The 15,146-nt window shown below is 40.5% G+C and overlaps 2 protein-coding genes across 3 annotated transcripts in view; both read left to right on the top strand.

Moving 5' to 3' along the window:
- LOC109637029 (homeobox protein orthopedia B-like) overlaps positions 1-5,039 on the top strand; it is a 68,146-nt gene extending 63,107 nt beyond the window's left edge. Inside the window, exon 3 of the transcript XR_011240866.1 lies at positions 4,878-5,039. The gene's annotated coding sequence lies outside the window, so the exon portion shown is untranslated. The remainder of the gene's footprint in view (positions 1-4,877) is intronic.
- A 2,054-nt stretch (positions 5,040-7,093) lies between these two features.
- LOC109637030 (corticotropin-releasing factor-binding protein-like) lies at positions 7,094-14,700 on the top strand. 2 transcript variants are annotated; one of them, XM_020099131.2, is made up of 7 exons: positions 7,094-7,302; positions 7,434-7,521; positions 8,101-8,258; positions 9,225-9,435; positions 10,751-10,914; positions 13,268-13,388; positions 14,127-14,700. In XM_020099131.2, the coding sequence occupies exons 1-7, from the start codon at positions 7,222-7,224 to the stop codon at positions 14,279-14,281; spliced, it is 978 nt and encodes a 325-aa protein (XP_019954690.1). In that variant the 5' UTR covers positions 7,094-7,221; the 3' UTR covers positions 14,282-14,700. The 2 variants fall into 2 exon arrangements, with proteins under 2 accessions (XP_019954690.1, XP_019954691.1); XM_020099132.2 differs by having other exon boundaries at positions 7,124-7,302; positions 10,751-10,905.
- Positions 14,701-15,146: the final 446 nt, after the last annotated feature.

Raw genomic sequence — 15,146 nt, 5'->3', positions numbered from 1 at the left:
GCCACAACTGCAAGACTTTGATGTTACATTTCTTGCTGAATGCATATTTACTCCCATTGTTTTCATCTTAAAACACAATCAATCAAAGCAACGGTTTGTTTCACTCCATTGCCCGATTCTGACATTTTCCAAAGCCATGACAATTATTTCAGCTCTTCAGCTCTGGGAGCCAACATTGTTGAGAGGCAATAATCATGATAGTTTTCTCAGTCATTTTTCTCCCAATAACAAGCCATTTTTAATCCAATTAGGAGTGTTAACGTGAGAGGCATAATACCACGGCCCCTGGGACAGATGAGAGAATATGCAGGACATCTATCCCGACAGTCAATATTGGATTTCTCACTAAGCAGCTGTGCCTGCTCTCTCTGACATTCTCCACCTCTGCACAGTGATCCGTCCTGATTAAACCAGCTTTTCTACTTTATCAACATTCATTACGTGACCTGGTCATGCATGGCCACAGAGACCAGGAATAGAAAAGTTACACGTTTCACGTTGGGGTTTTTCCTACTGCTCCTTTCTTCCTTGAATTCAGCTGTTCAGTAAAAGATGATATATATCGGCACATGTCGTTGAAACTGCAGAAGCAGATCAGTGTGTTGTGGTATTCCCCCAAAACTCTCCTCATCCACACTGACAGGTCAGATTTCCTGTCACATGCTGAACCTGAACGCAGGTGGAGTTTTTTGTGTTATAATATCCAACAGTTGCTCTGTGTTGAATCCCCCGATACTAACTGAATTTTAAGAACAGGAAAACTGATTTCTTATCATATCTAATAATTTCACTGACTCAAAATACAATTTAGTGTTCAACACTTTATAATAGGAAAGCTACCAAGAGCTGCCTGTGCTCTAAAGCCAACAGCAGCTAAACATTGCCACCTCCTGGTTGCTACTGAGACGAGCACGGTGCTGTGCAAAAAAAGAAAAAAAAGTGTTTTATTCTTTCATTCAATTATTTATTTATTTAATAAGAATCTAGACAGATGGTCAATTGATTTTATCTCATCTTGGTATCACTTAATGAAATATGTCTGTTGATGCTGCACAGAGTCGTACAATTATTGTTCCATCAAAAACATTGCTAATAAAACACAGAAAAATGCATGGAAAAGGCGGCGGCTGTTTGCGGCTGATTGCAGTCGATACATTTATGCAGTGCACTGAATCATTGTCATTGAGTGCATTGATTACGTAGACTAATCAATGTTTACTAGGCTGGAAAAGACTGGCCAGACCACAGTGGAGGCCGGATGATGAAGGAACACATTTGCTGAGTGTCAAAGGCCCACCCACCTGCCCTGAGCACACACGCTTCAGAGGTACAGAGAAGTTCAGCCACAGAACTTCAGCCTGTATGTTTGAGGAAGAGAGTTCATCTCCTGGATCTGGATTGGATGCACACGATAAATGACTCATAGTGAAATGGCAGAGGGGTTCAGTATCTCTTCATCCTGAGCCGTAGCCTTTGCCGCCCAGTTTTTCTCTATACTGATGTGGATTTGGAACCCGGTTGCCACTGATTGAGTTAATGTTTGAGGAGATGATTCAAAGTGCTGGGAAATGCTTTGTATTAGTCGTATCATTGGCTTTTGTGGTGTCTCTGACTAGAGGAGCCATTTGATCTTACCATGTACTGACAGCTCAGTGGCCTCCTGAGTCGTCCAGCATCACAACCTGAGGCGTGAGTTAAACCTGGTGGGGCTACAATGGTACAATCCACACAGATCAAGAGATGACTCAGAAGACGACTGACACTGACTCACTTGGATAGAAGCACCATGCAGGAGCCTCCACATGCAAAGAGAGTTGCTGCTCGGCTGTTTTTAAAGCATTTGTTGGTTTAAGTTTCAGGCAGAGATCTGCAACTGGAAGATTTCTTTCATCAGCTGGAAGAACTTTGTCTGAGATACAGGAGCCTCTTGAGACAGAACAGACCCGAGTGGTTTAATATGAAGCAGGTTTGTTACCTCTGGCAAGGCGGTTTGTTTGTTTTTAAGCACGATTACACAAAAACTACTAGACACTTGGTGTTAGGGTGTGATATGGGTCAGGAAAGAACTCATCCGGTTTTGGTGTGGATCCGAATCAGAAAGTCTTGTCCAGGATTGTTTTTTTCTTTTGAATTTTTTTTTTAAATGTCCTCATTGAAATCATCTCTCATTTCCTTTTCCTCTGACTTAAAAACATAACTCTGATATGAATTTTTTGTTTGTAGGAACAAGGGATTGTGCGAGAGAACATATCAACAGAGCTTTCAGTAACCAAGGTCACATTAATCAGCGTTATGGATCAGGCTTGAGTGAGAAAAGCTACAACAATCAACATCATGTTAGACTTTTGTTGGATCGATTAAACAAAGAGCATATAGATATGAATGTACTATAACGTTTCTTTCACTATGGTGAAACTATTTCCTTCTGTTAAATTCTAGGCCTCTCTGCTGCTCTCTGGTTGTGTCTCTCTGTCTGATTGTGTTTCCTCGGGTAAAGAGGTCCCTTGTTACTCTGGAACAATTACTCCACAGTGCACTCTGTAATTATACTATTATGTGGAATTATTCTCCTCTTCCACATGCACCGTCAATCATCGCTGCACAATATGTAGATGTGTTTATTATATATTGACATATGACACATTTGTGCCACCGGCTCTTCCTGTAAGAACAATATCTCAGCATCACTAACATAGAATTAGAGCAACATCAGTATTTTCTTTAAGATTAATAGAATCAAAGCATGTCCAATATCTTATTTTATGTAGCACATCCTGGTTTTTCTTACCTTAACATGCAGTGTCTCTATGACTGACCCATGAATCATTCCTTATGCTTACATTTTTACCACAGGATGAGATAAAAGTCTCTTACTGTGGTAAAACTAATCAAACAAACAGGCCTCCATCAGATGGGAGTCACCGACCTCCCCTGTTGGAAGGTAATTAAAAGAAGAGTGTGTTATCCATCGCTCCTCATTAATATACTTGGAATTAACCATTTTCATGGGAGTGGGCCGGGGAGGAGGGGATCAACCAGGAAAATCCATGGAGGCTTTAGAGCAATCTCTCTCTGTCAGGTCGGTCCAAACAGGGAGGGTCGGCTCATTACGGCCCCCGCAGGAGATGAATGGGTCAGTCAGGCAGCAAGGAGAGCTGGGCTGGACCGCTGCGCTGACAGACAGATCCACACAAGGACTGAGTGTGTGTGTGCATTTGTGAATGTGCATGTGTGTGTGAGGGAGTCAACAACAAACCAAAAATACTCCAGTTACGTGTTCCTTCTTTGTCCGGGAGCAGGTGTGCAGAAGGAGCTGCATGCTGGGATACAAAACAGGGTTAAGACTCTGATGTCTGGAGTCAACAATCATTGTGATTTAATTTTGGCCCCATGCAGAGGTGCCTGTCACATCTGGCCAGCTGAGGCCTTGAGCACAGAAGCACAGGAAACCCCAAAATACACTCCTCTGAATTATCTGCACTCCCTCTGTCTCTAAGACAATTCTGATGAAAAGAAATGTCTGTGTAAAAATTGTACGTATGGTTTTTGAATCTTATTTACACTTACTTTCAAGGTAGTGAACCTCAAAGAGATTTTAACCTGTTCCTACATTCACCACCAGATGGTGTTGTAGTCTTTTGTTGACACTTTCACCAGGATTTATTTTACCAATGGGGACAGAGAGATTTATCAATTCATTAGTTGAATCTAAATTTCATGTTGGGAAATAAAAAAACATATATGAAAAAATTATATGAAAATCACGTGTAATTTTCGTGTAATTTTTGTTTTAAAATTGTGCCTGATTAATGGTTATTATCATTATTGACTTGAAATAATAATGATAACAATTATTATTTTTATTATTATTATAGTAGTATTGCAATTATAAGACTGCATTCACTTTCCTAGTCTTTTACACTACAAGTCCCATTCACACATCATTACTACTATTATTATTATTATTATTATATTTATACAAGACGTTCCATTCACACATTCATACATCATTAACACACACTGCAACTTTCTATCACACATTCACACTCTAATGGAACAACTGCCAAGGGCAATTTAGGGTTCTGTGTCTTGGACACTTTAATACACAGACTGGGGTCAGGAATCGAACCATTGATCTTCAAGTCGCTGTTCCACTGTGACACAGTGGCACAGGGAATTAATGCTGTTAATATGAATTCACTCATTCTGTGAAAGGGTGAGGCTCTGTGGTTGGTGTTAGGTGAAGAGGGTTAGAGCAGAGCTAGATCTGATCGCATCAGATTAGAAGATGAAATCTGTGAACAGCATGATGTGAATTGATATATCTGCTCATGGTTTACAGCTGTGTAATGAGACTGTGTGGCTACTTGTTCATTAAAATCTATCCGTTCGTTTAATAAATTGGATTAGAACAATCACAGTATGTATCACAGCACCACATCACACACATCACAGCACTCGTGTGACATCCCCGAGGGACAAGCACTTGTAGCGCATGCTGCAGCATGAAACACACATGCCCACACACCACGTAGCATTTTGCTAACATTTTCCTTTCCCTCTGCTGTCATTCACATTAGCAGACCACACTCCAGTGGCGAGACCTCAGCTAATAGGTTCAGACGTTATTATCACTGATCACTGGCTTTTAAATGAAAGTAATACACCTCGAATAGGTCATCAGCACTGTAGACAACAGACTGAGACTAAATGTGACTCATTATGTTCACTATTGTTTTGCTGTTGTTGTTGTTTTTCTGGGTTGCTTGCTTGTATATGGCACCGCAGCCCTTCATCAGTACGAGAGAATGTCAGCTATCATTAGCTTGGGATAATTGCAGGGCAGAGTTTCACGCAGTCTCTTGTCTTCTTTTCAGATGACTGAGTGAGCGTGTGGGCTGCTCTAACAGGAGTGTGTGTGAACGCTGACAGGATGATGATCATCTCTTACACACAGCCACATCTCAGTTTGACCTTTCACAATGGCAGCGTGGACACCCACAATTATTCTCATCTAAATGAATTTGCTCCCTCCCTCGAAACCAAATTACATCACAGCCCCTGTCTTTGTCTCTGTCTCTGCCTCTTTCCAATACCTACATTCATTTTTGTCCTTTGTGGTGTGCAAGACGTGTCTCTCCACAGTTTGTGTTGCATTAAAGAAGTCGTTTATGCTTTGCTGCACAGATGAATCTTTCAATGCTTTGTCTGTCTGGTCTCAGCAGCAGAAAATCACCTGGGTTGTGGCCACATTTTGAACTAGAATGACACTCAGTGAATTTAAGGCCCAACGGTCCCATTCATTTTCAATCAAGCTGCACCAAATTCCACACATAAATAGCCATCAATTTTTCAAATCAAGATCCACAAATTATTCTTCGGAAAAACTGTATAAATGTTGAAAAACACCCTCTCATCTGATTCTGCACCAACTTGTAACTTTTTCTCTGACGCATACAGAATCCTTCCCTGAAGCGTCCTTCTGTGTAATCTTGCTTAGACACAAGCAAACGTTCAAACAAAGCAACAACAAGCGGACAGGAGGGAATACACAACCTCCTTTCAACAGACACAAGGGACAACACAACCACACACTCAATGAACAGTCTCTGGCAAACTCTATGTTCTGCCACAGCAGCAGTAAGTCATGGTACCTCTAGCCTGTAACCTTTTCCTGTCAAAACAATACAAACTAGAATGGCATCAATCATGCTGCACCAAACTGTATACATTCACAGATATCAGTCCTGTCGATTGCCTTTTTTCATCAATATCCATGAATTGTTCCCTTGAAAATCAGTGAAAATGTCAAAAACTTCTCACAATGTTAAAGAAAGTAAAATAAATACTCCTGGATCAGCCCCTTCGTCTGGATCCACAATTCTTCTTTCTTTCTTGTCCCATTTCCCATTCTTCCAACAACTTTCATGTAGAGCCGATCAGGACAAGCAAACAAACAAGTAGAAAGGAGTGAGAACAGAACCTCCTTATAGTGGAGGTGACAATATATTCATCAAATGTCAAAGAATGGCTTTGACTTGAACAAAATAAGTTTTACCAACCAACTGATTACATGATATAAATGGTTTTTTTCACAGTATCAGTTTCTCTGCTCTCTACTCTGTGAAGAATCACATAAACCTTCCCATGCTTCCTCTGTTAATGGAGAAGTGATTAAACCCAATATTCCCTGGATGTCTCTTCTATTTTGGACATTAACCAGCACGCTGAACCAGAAGTTGGCATTCAAACAAATAAAGTGCACGGTATTGATAGGTCACAGATTGCTGACCCCAGAGACCCGGCGGGGAGCAGGAAGAGAGTAAATACAGATAAGTGGTAAAATTATGAACATGTGTATCAGTGGAGGCAGGTTGTGAATCTACAAACAACCCCCGTCTCCAAGAAACAACATTCATAACAGAGGGGTTGTTAATGTTGGGAAATAAATGTCCTTTCCATTCAGCACCCTGAGGAAAATATTTACAGGTTTGTACCTCGCTGCAGATTCCGTAGAAGCTTCAGGCCACTACTGCCCCATGATCCCACTCCCTCAGTTTGTTACTGGACTGCATCAGTCCTATGAGGGCCTGCTGATGGACACTGATTCCAAGTCATTGGCACATTGAAAAGGAGGTTTTAACTTGCGCAATTCCATGATTTCCATTCAAAACATGTGCCTGGATGTGAGTTAAGGTCTCAGTACAATGTGTTTATTCATCAGGGAAGATACAAGCCTCTGATGTTGATTTTAATCCAAACCAATGTTCAAAAGCCCTTTTTGAATTATGGCACTGAGGCTTGGAAATGTTTGTTCACATGTGCTTTAACATTTAGTCCAGTATTTGTAAAGCTAGCATCATTTTTAATAACAAAAAGCCTCTGTAATGTTATCACCAAATACATAACACACATGAAGTACTTTGAAAGGAATAAATCAGGACCTTTAATTCGATTTTAGACGCAGCTCCTTGTTCCCACTCAGCCGCGCATTTTCCAATGCCCTAATATGGCTCCTCTGAACGAATTGCTGTTCATCCGGATCCCAGTGAGTCCCCCCCCCCCCGGCTCTGTGTTCCTCGGTGACCCTCTGATGTGGGCCTGCCTGCCCGCCTGCCTGTCTGTCTGAGCGGCTATAAAAGCTGCTACCTCACAGCCAGCGCCGTCATTCCCCCCCATCTCCTCCAGGAAAAACATTTTCAGCGAGAGACGCACTTCACCATGTCGCTGGATGTGCGCGCACCACTGCTCCTCTTCCTCATCTCCCTCTCCTCCAGGCTGGGGCTCAGCCGACACATAGAGGTAAGACCCCGCTCATACCGATATATACATGTACTTTAACCAATGCACGGTGGTGGAATAAGTGCAGAAGTCCCGCAGGGGGGAATTTGTAAAAGTAAAGAACTTGTCTCTCTTTGTGATGTGCGTTCCAGGATATGGAGGCTTCAGATGGGTTATATTCTCTGCTCAGTTTGGACCAGAAAAGAGATTCAGAGGATTTTATTTTCCGTCGACCTCTCAGTAAGTGCTGCTGGAAATAAAGCTCAATAGTCAAATAATGCTTAACACTGATTATTCACTTGGCAAACAGCATGTAAAGAAAACGTTGAGTGCAGGGACGTTCTCTGTGTTTATGGTCCATATAGAGTCAATTAATCAATCAATCACTTAATCAATCAAGCAATCATCTACATCTTTACAGTGTGTAGCCTGCACGTGTAGTAGTGTATGTGCATATGTGTATTTAATATGTGCAGTAACTAGTACCTGCAGTGGCCAAACAGAGAATATGATCAATGAAGACGTCAGTGTTAAGACTTTTGTTTGAGTCCATGTCTGTCAAACTCCACACAGCTAAATCAGCTCTTTCAAATGTTCAAAGAAAACCTCTCCGGTCAACACTTGTGTCTTTAGAACACTGAACACTCTGTTGTGTTTGACCTAAAAGGTGATTACCATCACACTTTCCCCACATGATTTTTCAAAGATCAAACTAAATAAGAGGTTTTCTCGAGATCTAAAGATGGGAGAGTTGAATCCCCTTCCTCTGTTATGATGAACCAATGACGGTTGTCTCTGTATATGTTTGTCTGTTTAAAGGATGCTTGGACATGCTGGCCACAGATGGTTACTTCTCCTTTGTGGCATCTCGGCCACAGCTGGCCTGTGCAGCTTTCATCATCGCCGAGCCCAGTGAGGTCATCAGCCTTGAGCTGTTTGACATCAATATCGACTGCAGCGCTGGAGATTTCATCAAGGTTGGCCCCACTCACCCAAAAGAAAAACAGCACCCACACATCCTCAGCCCTCACGAAAAGAGGGAGACAGGAAGTTCATTGCTTTTCAATTGAATTCTTTTTCATCTCAATTGAAATGGTGCCAAACAGGGTAACGGCAGCGTTAGGGGGCCAAACACCACACCGGATCTTCTGTGCATTGGTCACATTACTCAGAGCAAGTGTGGGAAGAGGAGGCTTTGGTTCTGAAGCCAAGCCTGCAGGTTCAGTGTGGGCCAGCCTGGTTAAAAAGCATAACAGGGAGAAAAAACAGAGTTCTGGAGGCTGGACCGAGGTGTTTGTGCATCTGGTTATCGACAGCAGCTGCACACATCAGCATCAAGTCAAAGATGCTCTCTCATGGTCGCTCACACAAACACTCAACACCACACCACTTCTTAATGACATGCTTATTTCTTCCAACACGATTAACTCAATATTTATAGAACAACAATTTTTACTGGATAATGGGAAATAAGATTCACGATCCAGCATCTGTGAGGTGATTTTGAATTCAATTAGACTGACAGCCGTAGAAAAGCCCCACTTAATGAAAAAATGAAAATAATTTCACAATCTTTAAACATCAGCGGATGCTTGAATCAAACTTAAAATAAAATTGGTTTCAGAGGCTGGCATGTTGGTAAACTGAGAAATGGATACAAAATACCTTTTATAGTATATTTTTTCCTGTATTTGATAGGAAACCATTTATTTATCTACCATGAAATATATATCTGCTCCCATGTTCACGCACTACTTGTTGTAAACAGAAACTAAAAATTTAAAAAAAGGCAATTTTTCCAAGTTGTTTAAATCCGTCTTGATTCAAGGTCTTTTCTCAAGGTCCAGGTAAACACAGATATACACCTAAACTTCATATTTTCACCTCTAAACCAATGTTGTCCGTAGAATCGCCAGTGATCACAAAAACATTTCCTCCCCCAGATGTTCGACGGCTGGGTCCTGAAGGGAGAGAAGTTCCCCAGCAGTCAGGACCACCAGCTCCCCATGCACCAGCGCTACACAGACTACTGCTCCTCTCCGTCATCAGGAGGCTCCAGCCGCTCCTCTCAGAACGTCGCCATGATCTTTTTCCGCATCCAAAGCGCCGACAGCGGCTTCACCCTCGCTGTGAAAAAGCTGCACAACCCCTTTCGTGAGTCTTGCCGCACACATATGAGACCAATTTATGGTGTGAAACTTTCAGAGGAAAGAAAACAGATACCAATTCCCTGAAAGAGAAATTGCACAAAAAATGATGATAAAAAAGTATAAACAAGCACCAAGGACATGCATCCAAATCAGATTTGCGTTGCTTGTGCTTTGAGGTGGAGGGATGGACCGGTGCTACTCACTTTTGTGCATGCATGTGTGTTCTTCCTGGACATTTGCGCCTGGTTGAGCATTAATCAAGGCCGAGAGCAACAGGAAGAGATTGAATGAGAGGGGTGCACCTGTTTTCCAGCTGCTTGACAAACACAGCGTTAACACTGTGTCAGGCAACATAACATAACAATCACAATCTGGCTGCGAGGCACAGACGGACTGAGAAAGAGCACTGACACACAGAGAGGGAGGGTTGACTGGATTATCTGTAGCAGAGCAGCGTGAGGTATTTTTGGCTTTATTCATATCTTGACCCTCTAATAACTGCATCTATCCACAGTATTGTCCCTTTATTTTATCTCACAGCAAGCAGTGCTATGTCACTCCAATTGAAAAAGACTGGCCGTAAAACAGAGTTTTTATGTGTGTGTGTCCAGTTATGTGATATATATATATATATATATATATATATATCATAAATTCTGTCTCTGAACTTTTGTAGACCCCGCTTAGCCAATAATGAGTCGCTTAAGGTTTATGCTCCCTGTGGGACAGTTTGTTTTGAAATTGCTGTAATGCTGTAGTGATGAGGGGCCTTTATTTAAACCAGATTTTATTTACTTTATTTCTTCTGTTCCTTTGTAAATAATGGGATACCATCATAAAAATGGAAACGCAATACACTTGCACAACAGTCGAGCGTCATTCACACGTTGCTCTTGCCAAACAGATAGTGCTCCGTGATATCTGTTCCAACATTCTCCTCTCAGCGCTGATAGCCAAGGCTCATTTACCATGAACACGTCTCTAAATGAACAACAGGCCGGCAGGAGTAAAGTGTTCCGACTCCTGTTGGTGCCTGTCTAGTCTACCATACTGTTATCTATTCAAATTTCATTATTTTCTCATCTTTGTCATCAGAACAGCGATTGGATTTCCATGCTCGTCCCTAATTGTGTCCCCTCCCTGCAGTCAGCCTTGATTATATCCAATTTGTGACATGAGGTGTCAATAATGAGTTTCTCTAGTGATGGGGAACTGTTCATTTGAAACCTCTGCTTGTGTGTGTGTGTGTGTGTGTGTGTGTGTGTGTGTGTGTGTGTGTGTGTGTGTGTGTGTGTGTGTGTGTGTGTGTGTGTGTAAAGCCTGCAACATCATGTCTCAGAGTCCAGAGGGAAGCTTCACCATGGTGATGCCACACCAACGCAGGAACTGCAGCTTCTCCATCATCTACCCCGTGGAGATCCGACTGACAGAAATCGGCCTGGGGCAGGCCAAAAGCAATGAGCTCAGCCCGCAGGTGAGACAGGTGAGAAGAACGGATGGACAGACAGACAGGGAGACAGACAGACAGACAGAGAGACAGATGAACAGACAACCATCCTTGTTTTTCTTGGAAAATAAACTCACTGTCCTCTTTTAGTCCTCTTGTGGAATCCTTCTTTAATTAATTACATTTAGGATGCTCAGAAGACAGAAGGCCTTTCATACTACTTGAAAGAGTCTGTGGTCTGTGGTTTAACTGTTGTGCTGCCACTGTCACAGCAGACCATTGTTATCAGATAGTGATGTTCTCAGTAAAGCCACTGATATTGGAAAATGATTTATCTGTGGTTTGTCAATGAAGCAGCCACATTACCATTAAAAATTAATCTCATTTTCCTTAGCTTGAGCAAATCTTCCAGCAATAAATCAGAGGGGAAACATTGGTTCTATAATAACCCGGTCACAGACCTCTGTGTCCGTACATCCCAATTGTTTGGCAGTCCACTTCAGTCTGGTGCTCAGTGTGATCATCTGGAACATCTTCATCATATCATCAAGGGTTCAGAAGCTACAACAAATAGTTTTAGGTTTCTGTGAAGTTAGCGTCATGTATTCACTCAGTTTATGATTTAAAGATTTTAGAATCTATACATTTTTCCTAATGGTTTTCATGAAAGTACAGTTGATATTTAAATATTTTATCACTGTGAGATTTGTAGGTTAACCTATTCATAAATTTTTAAAAAATAATCAAACTAGCAACACACAAACATCTAATCAACATGTTGTTGTTCAATCAAATCTTGTTTAAATTGAACTTGAACTTTAAAAGTTTAAGAGTTACTACCTCTAGTTTCCAGTCTTAATGCTAAGCTAACTTGTTTCCAGCTCCAGCATTACAGTACATGTTTAATGTTCATGTTCAGATATGAGAGTCGTGTCTCTCATCCTATTCTACTCTTTCCATGAAAGTGAATGAGCAAAAAGACTTTTCCTTTAACCTATTGTAGTTTCATGTTCCCTGACCTTATCCATATTCAATTGGCCACATGTGGATGTCATAACAAAAGTGAACTAAAAAACCTTGGCAGTGAATCTTTGGAAAATATTATCACTGAGAAAAATCCAAGGTTCCGGAGGGTCGTCCAAAATCAATGTTCTGTATGGCAAAAAGTTTGCTCACTGGTATTCTGCTGAAACTAGTAAAATATTAAAATGTTGTGGTAGAATTTCTGATCAAGGCAATAAAAAAATTGGTATTATTATTATTATTATTAGGCTGTGTGGGACAGGGGTGTAGGAGCTTCAATAATCTACTGCAAAACTTAGCATCAAACATTCACAATTGAGTGTATTAACCCTTTATATTGAACATTCAATAAAGATGTTGGCCAGTTTCTGATGTATAATGGCCAAACCAGAATATAAAAAGCTACAGAGGATATTAAATCCTTTTACAGTCTCGATTACAGCCACAATATCTGCTATTGCAGCTCCAACTAAAACCACTATAACTCATGGAACTTTTTTTTTTTTTTATCTGCCAACATGTGATGTAACAGATATACAGAATCATATAAACAATAAAAGTATAGAAGTGTAACACATACTTTCAGGAAAACACAACCAGAATCCCAGAGCTCAGAGGAAGACAGAAACTGTGTAAATCATGTTGTTAACAGGCAGTAGAATGAAAAGGCTCCTGAAGATGTTAGCAGCTGGTCCGACATTTGGCTGCCAGACTTCTGGCATTATGATTAACTGTCAGTTCTGCATTTACTCGGCCAAACACAACATCCTTTTCACATGTAGAGGAAAGTTGTAAGTGTTCCGTCAAGTAGTACATTTTCAAAGATGTTTTGTATTAAGCGAATACAGCTGCTTGTGATCATGTAATCTGTCAAAAGTAAGTAATGAACAAGGAGAATACTTTTAATTTAAGGAGATAGGACTGAATTCTGAGGGTAAATATTCTTTTAGTGACAGTGATCGTCTCCCAGAGCGCAAATGTTTCACAGAGAGTTCCCCTCAACTCTATTTCACTGGGTCATTATATACTGGGCTCAGAGCCATCCAAGACAACCGTGATTGGTTTAAAGAAACACTAACAAGCCGAATCATTTTTTCCACTCTAGCAGGATCATAATATTTGCAGCCAGAGCATTCTCCAGGCTGTGCTATGGGCAGGGGACTGGCTTATGCAATGCTGGTTATATTTCTAACCACACAGTGAGACCTGACGATCTCCATTCACAGTTTGCTTGTTACTTTTGCAATCTTGTGGCAGACAAGAGACAAGATACAAGAAAATGCGTTTGTTGTAATATAGTAAGTAAATGATGAGTTGCGTTACCTTCACTTCAGCAACTGAAGACACTGTTGTTTGTGTTGTACAGAGGCAGGTGTGGTCGGGCTGTTCAGGGTCAGGTGACTATGTGGAGCTGCTGGGAGGGAATGGGGTGGACACCTCCAAGATGTTCCCTGTAGCTGACCTCTGTTTCTCCCTCAATGGGCTCGGTGAGTCTCAGACGCTCCAGTTTGCCTCCAGTGGGTTTTTTTATAATTACAGGTTTCCTTCAGAAGGTTTTAAATTGTAAAACCGACTTCTTGCTTTGCCCTACAACTATTTTTAATATGTAATGTTTGAAACACATTGCACCATGTTTACTGAAAAAAATATTTGAACTGAATTGTAGCTGCACAAATTACGAAACACTTTTTATAATCAGAAGTGTTGCAACTGAAAGACCCAGCTCAGAATATATTGCATACAGCATATTTTCCAATTATGTAGAGATTATGCAGGAGATCAGTATTTAAAATTAATGGGAAGATCCTTAATGGTGAATTAATAAAATAAATTTCAGTACAGTTTTATTGGTAGAGCACCAAATTGTTATACATTCATATATATAAATCACCATACATACAAAATATATTTAACAACCTGATTTTAAAGTTACAAAAGTAAACACTAATAAATGTCCATCTATATTTATGTGAGTGATTGTACACTATGCCCATGAAAGAATCATTTATTATCTTCGAATGAATGAGCACTTGCAATTGCAATATGCTATACTGTAAATTTTTTCTTTAAAGATTATCGAAACAAAATGAATTAAAAATAGATGAAAAAGGTTCGTCCTTTACTTTATACACACCTGATATTGAGGCTAAGCAGGTCTGGCTACAGAACAAAATGTTCTGTGTGTGTTCCTTTGTAAAATATCTGTTTTTCTCTTTGGCCCTCAGCCCAGATGAAGATTGGTTGTGATAACTCAGTGTTGAGGCTGGTGTCCAGTGGGAACTACATCAATCGAGTTTCCTTCCAGTACCGACTACTGGAACACAATGAGCTCCCCAAGACCCGAGAGAACAGTCTGGATAATTTCTGCTCGGTGGAATGAGACCACACACACACGTAAACCGACGGACTTGCATGTGAACATGCACACACGACCACACAGCCATCCGCTTCTCTGTAAATAGACCAGCGTAATGAAAATGCCCCATTTGACTAATGCTGTCAATAAATATTTTGTATTGTTATTTCCAGATGTTTTATTTAGTGTCTTTTGAGTATAGAGTATTTATTTGAATAGTTATTTTATTCCTCTCATTTATTTCTATGTTACTTATAGACAATGGTGAATATACTTGTTTTCCTTTTAGTCCTGAAGATCTGTGATACATTTAATCCGTTGGCGAGAACAACCTTCCCTCTGTTTATACCAGTTTGTGTTCTTTTGGAAGGCCTTCATCTCTGCTGTCTCTTGTTTATATCACCTTGACAATTTAAAATAAATATGACTTGCATGATAAAGCACATCTTTCAATGTTCGTCTTCTGTGAGTGACTATGATTCATGTTCCCTCTGTGTTTGTTTTATTTGTATGCCTCTGCAGGATTCATCCTTTTTACCTCGAAACCACAATATTACTCTGCTCAGTAGAACTGAATAAATACATTAATGTTCTACAGTCTATTCAGCAGTAAATACAACACTCAGTGAAGTGCATACCTCGGTCAAGCCCCAACAGTCCCCTTATGAAACCACGTTTAAATTAAATCATTATTTGCATTAGCTAAATTGCACACACTCAGAGATATCAGTCCCTTAAATATGCCCGACCTTGTACATGAAGATCCCTCCTCAAAACTTCATGGAAATCACTGTTTTTTTCATATGCTGCTAACAAACAAACGCAGATGAAAACAAAGTACTTGGCGAAGGCAAAATAAAGTAGTTTTGTGCTACTGAGATAATTTTTT

The sequence above is a fragment of the Paralichthys olivaceus genome, chromosome 4, assembly GCF_024713975.1.
Source record: "Paralichthys olivaceus isolate ysfri-2021 chromosome 4, ASM2471397v2, whole genome shotgun sequence".
Classification (NCBI taxonomy): Eukaryota; Metazoa; Chordata; class Actinopteri; order Pleuronectiformes; family Paralichthyidae; genus Paralichthys; species Paralichthys olivaceus.
This window is presented reverse-complemented; position numbering and strand designations above follow the sequence as displayed.

Bases quoted from the DNA above. Each gene is read 5' to 3' on its own strand.
- LOC109637030 (XM_020099131.2), top strand. From the start codon at position 7,222: ATGTCGCTGGATGTGCGCGCACCACTGCTCCTCTTCCTCATCTCCCTC. The intron at 10,915-13,267 runs GTGAGAAGAACG...TGTGTTGTACAG, and splicing joins TCAGCCCGCAGGTGAGACAG to AGGCAGGTGTGGTCGGGCTG. The intron at 13,389-14,126 runs GTGAGTCTCAGA...TTTGGCCCTCAG, and splicing joins TTTCTCCCTCAATGGGCTCG to CCCAGATGAAGATTGGTTGT.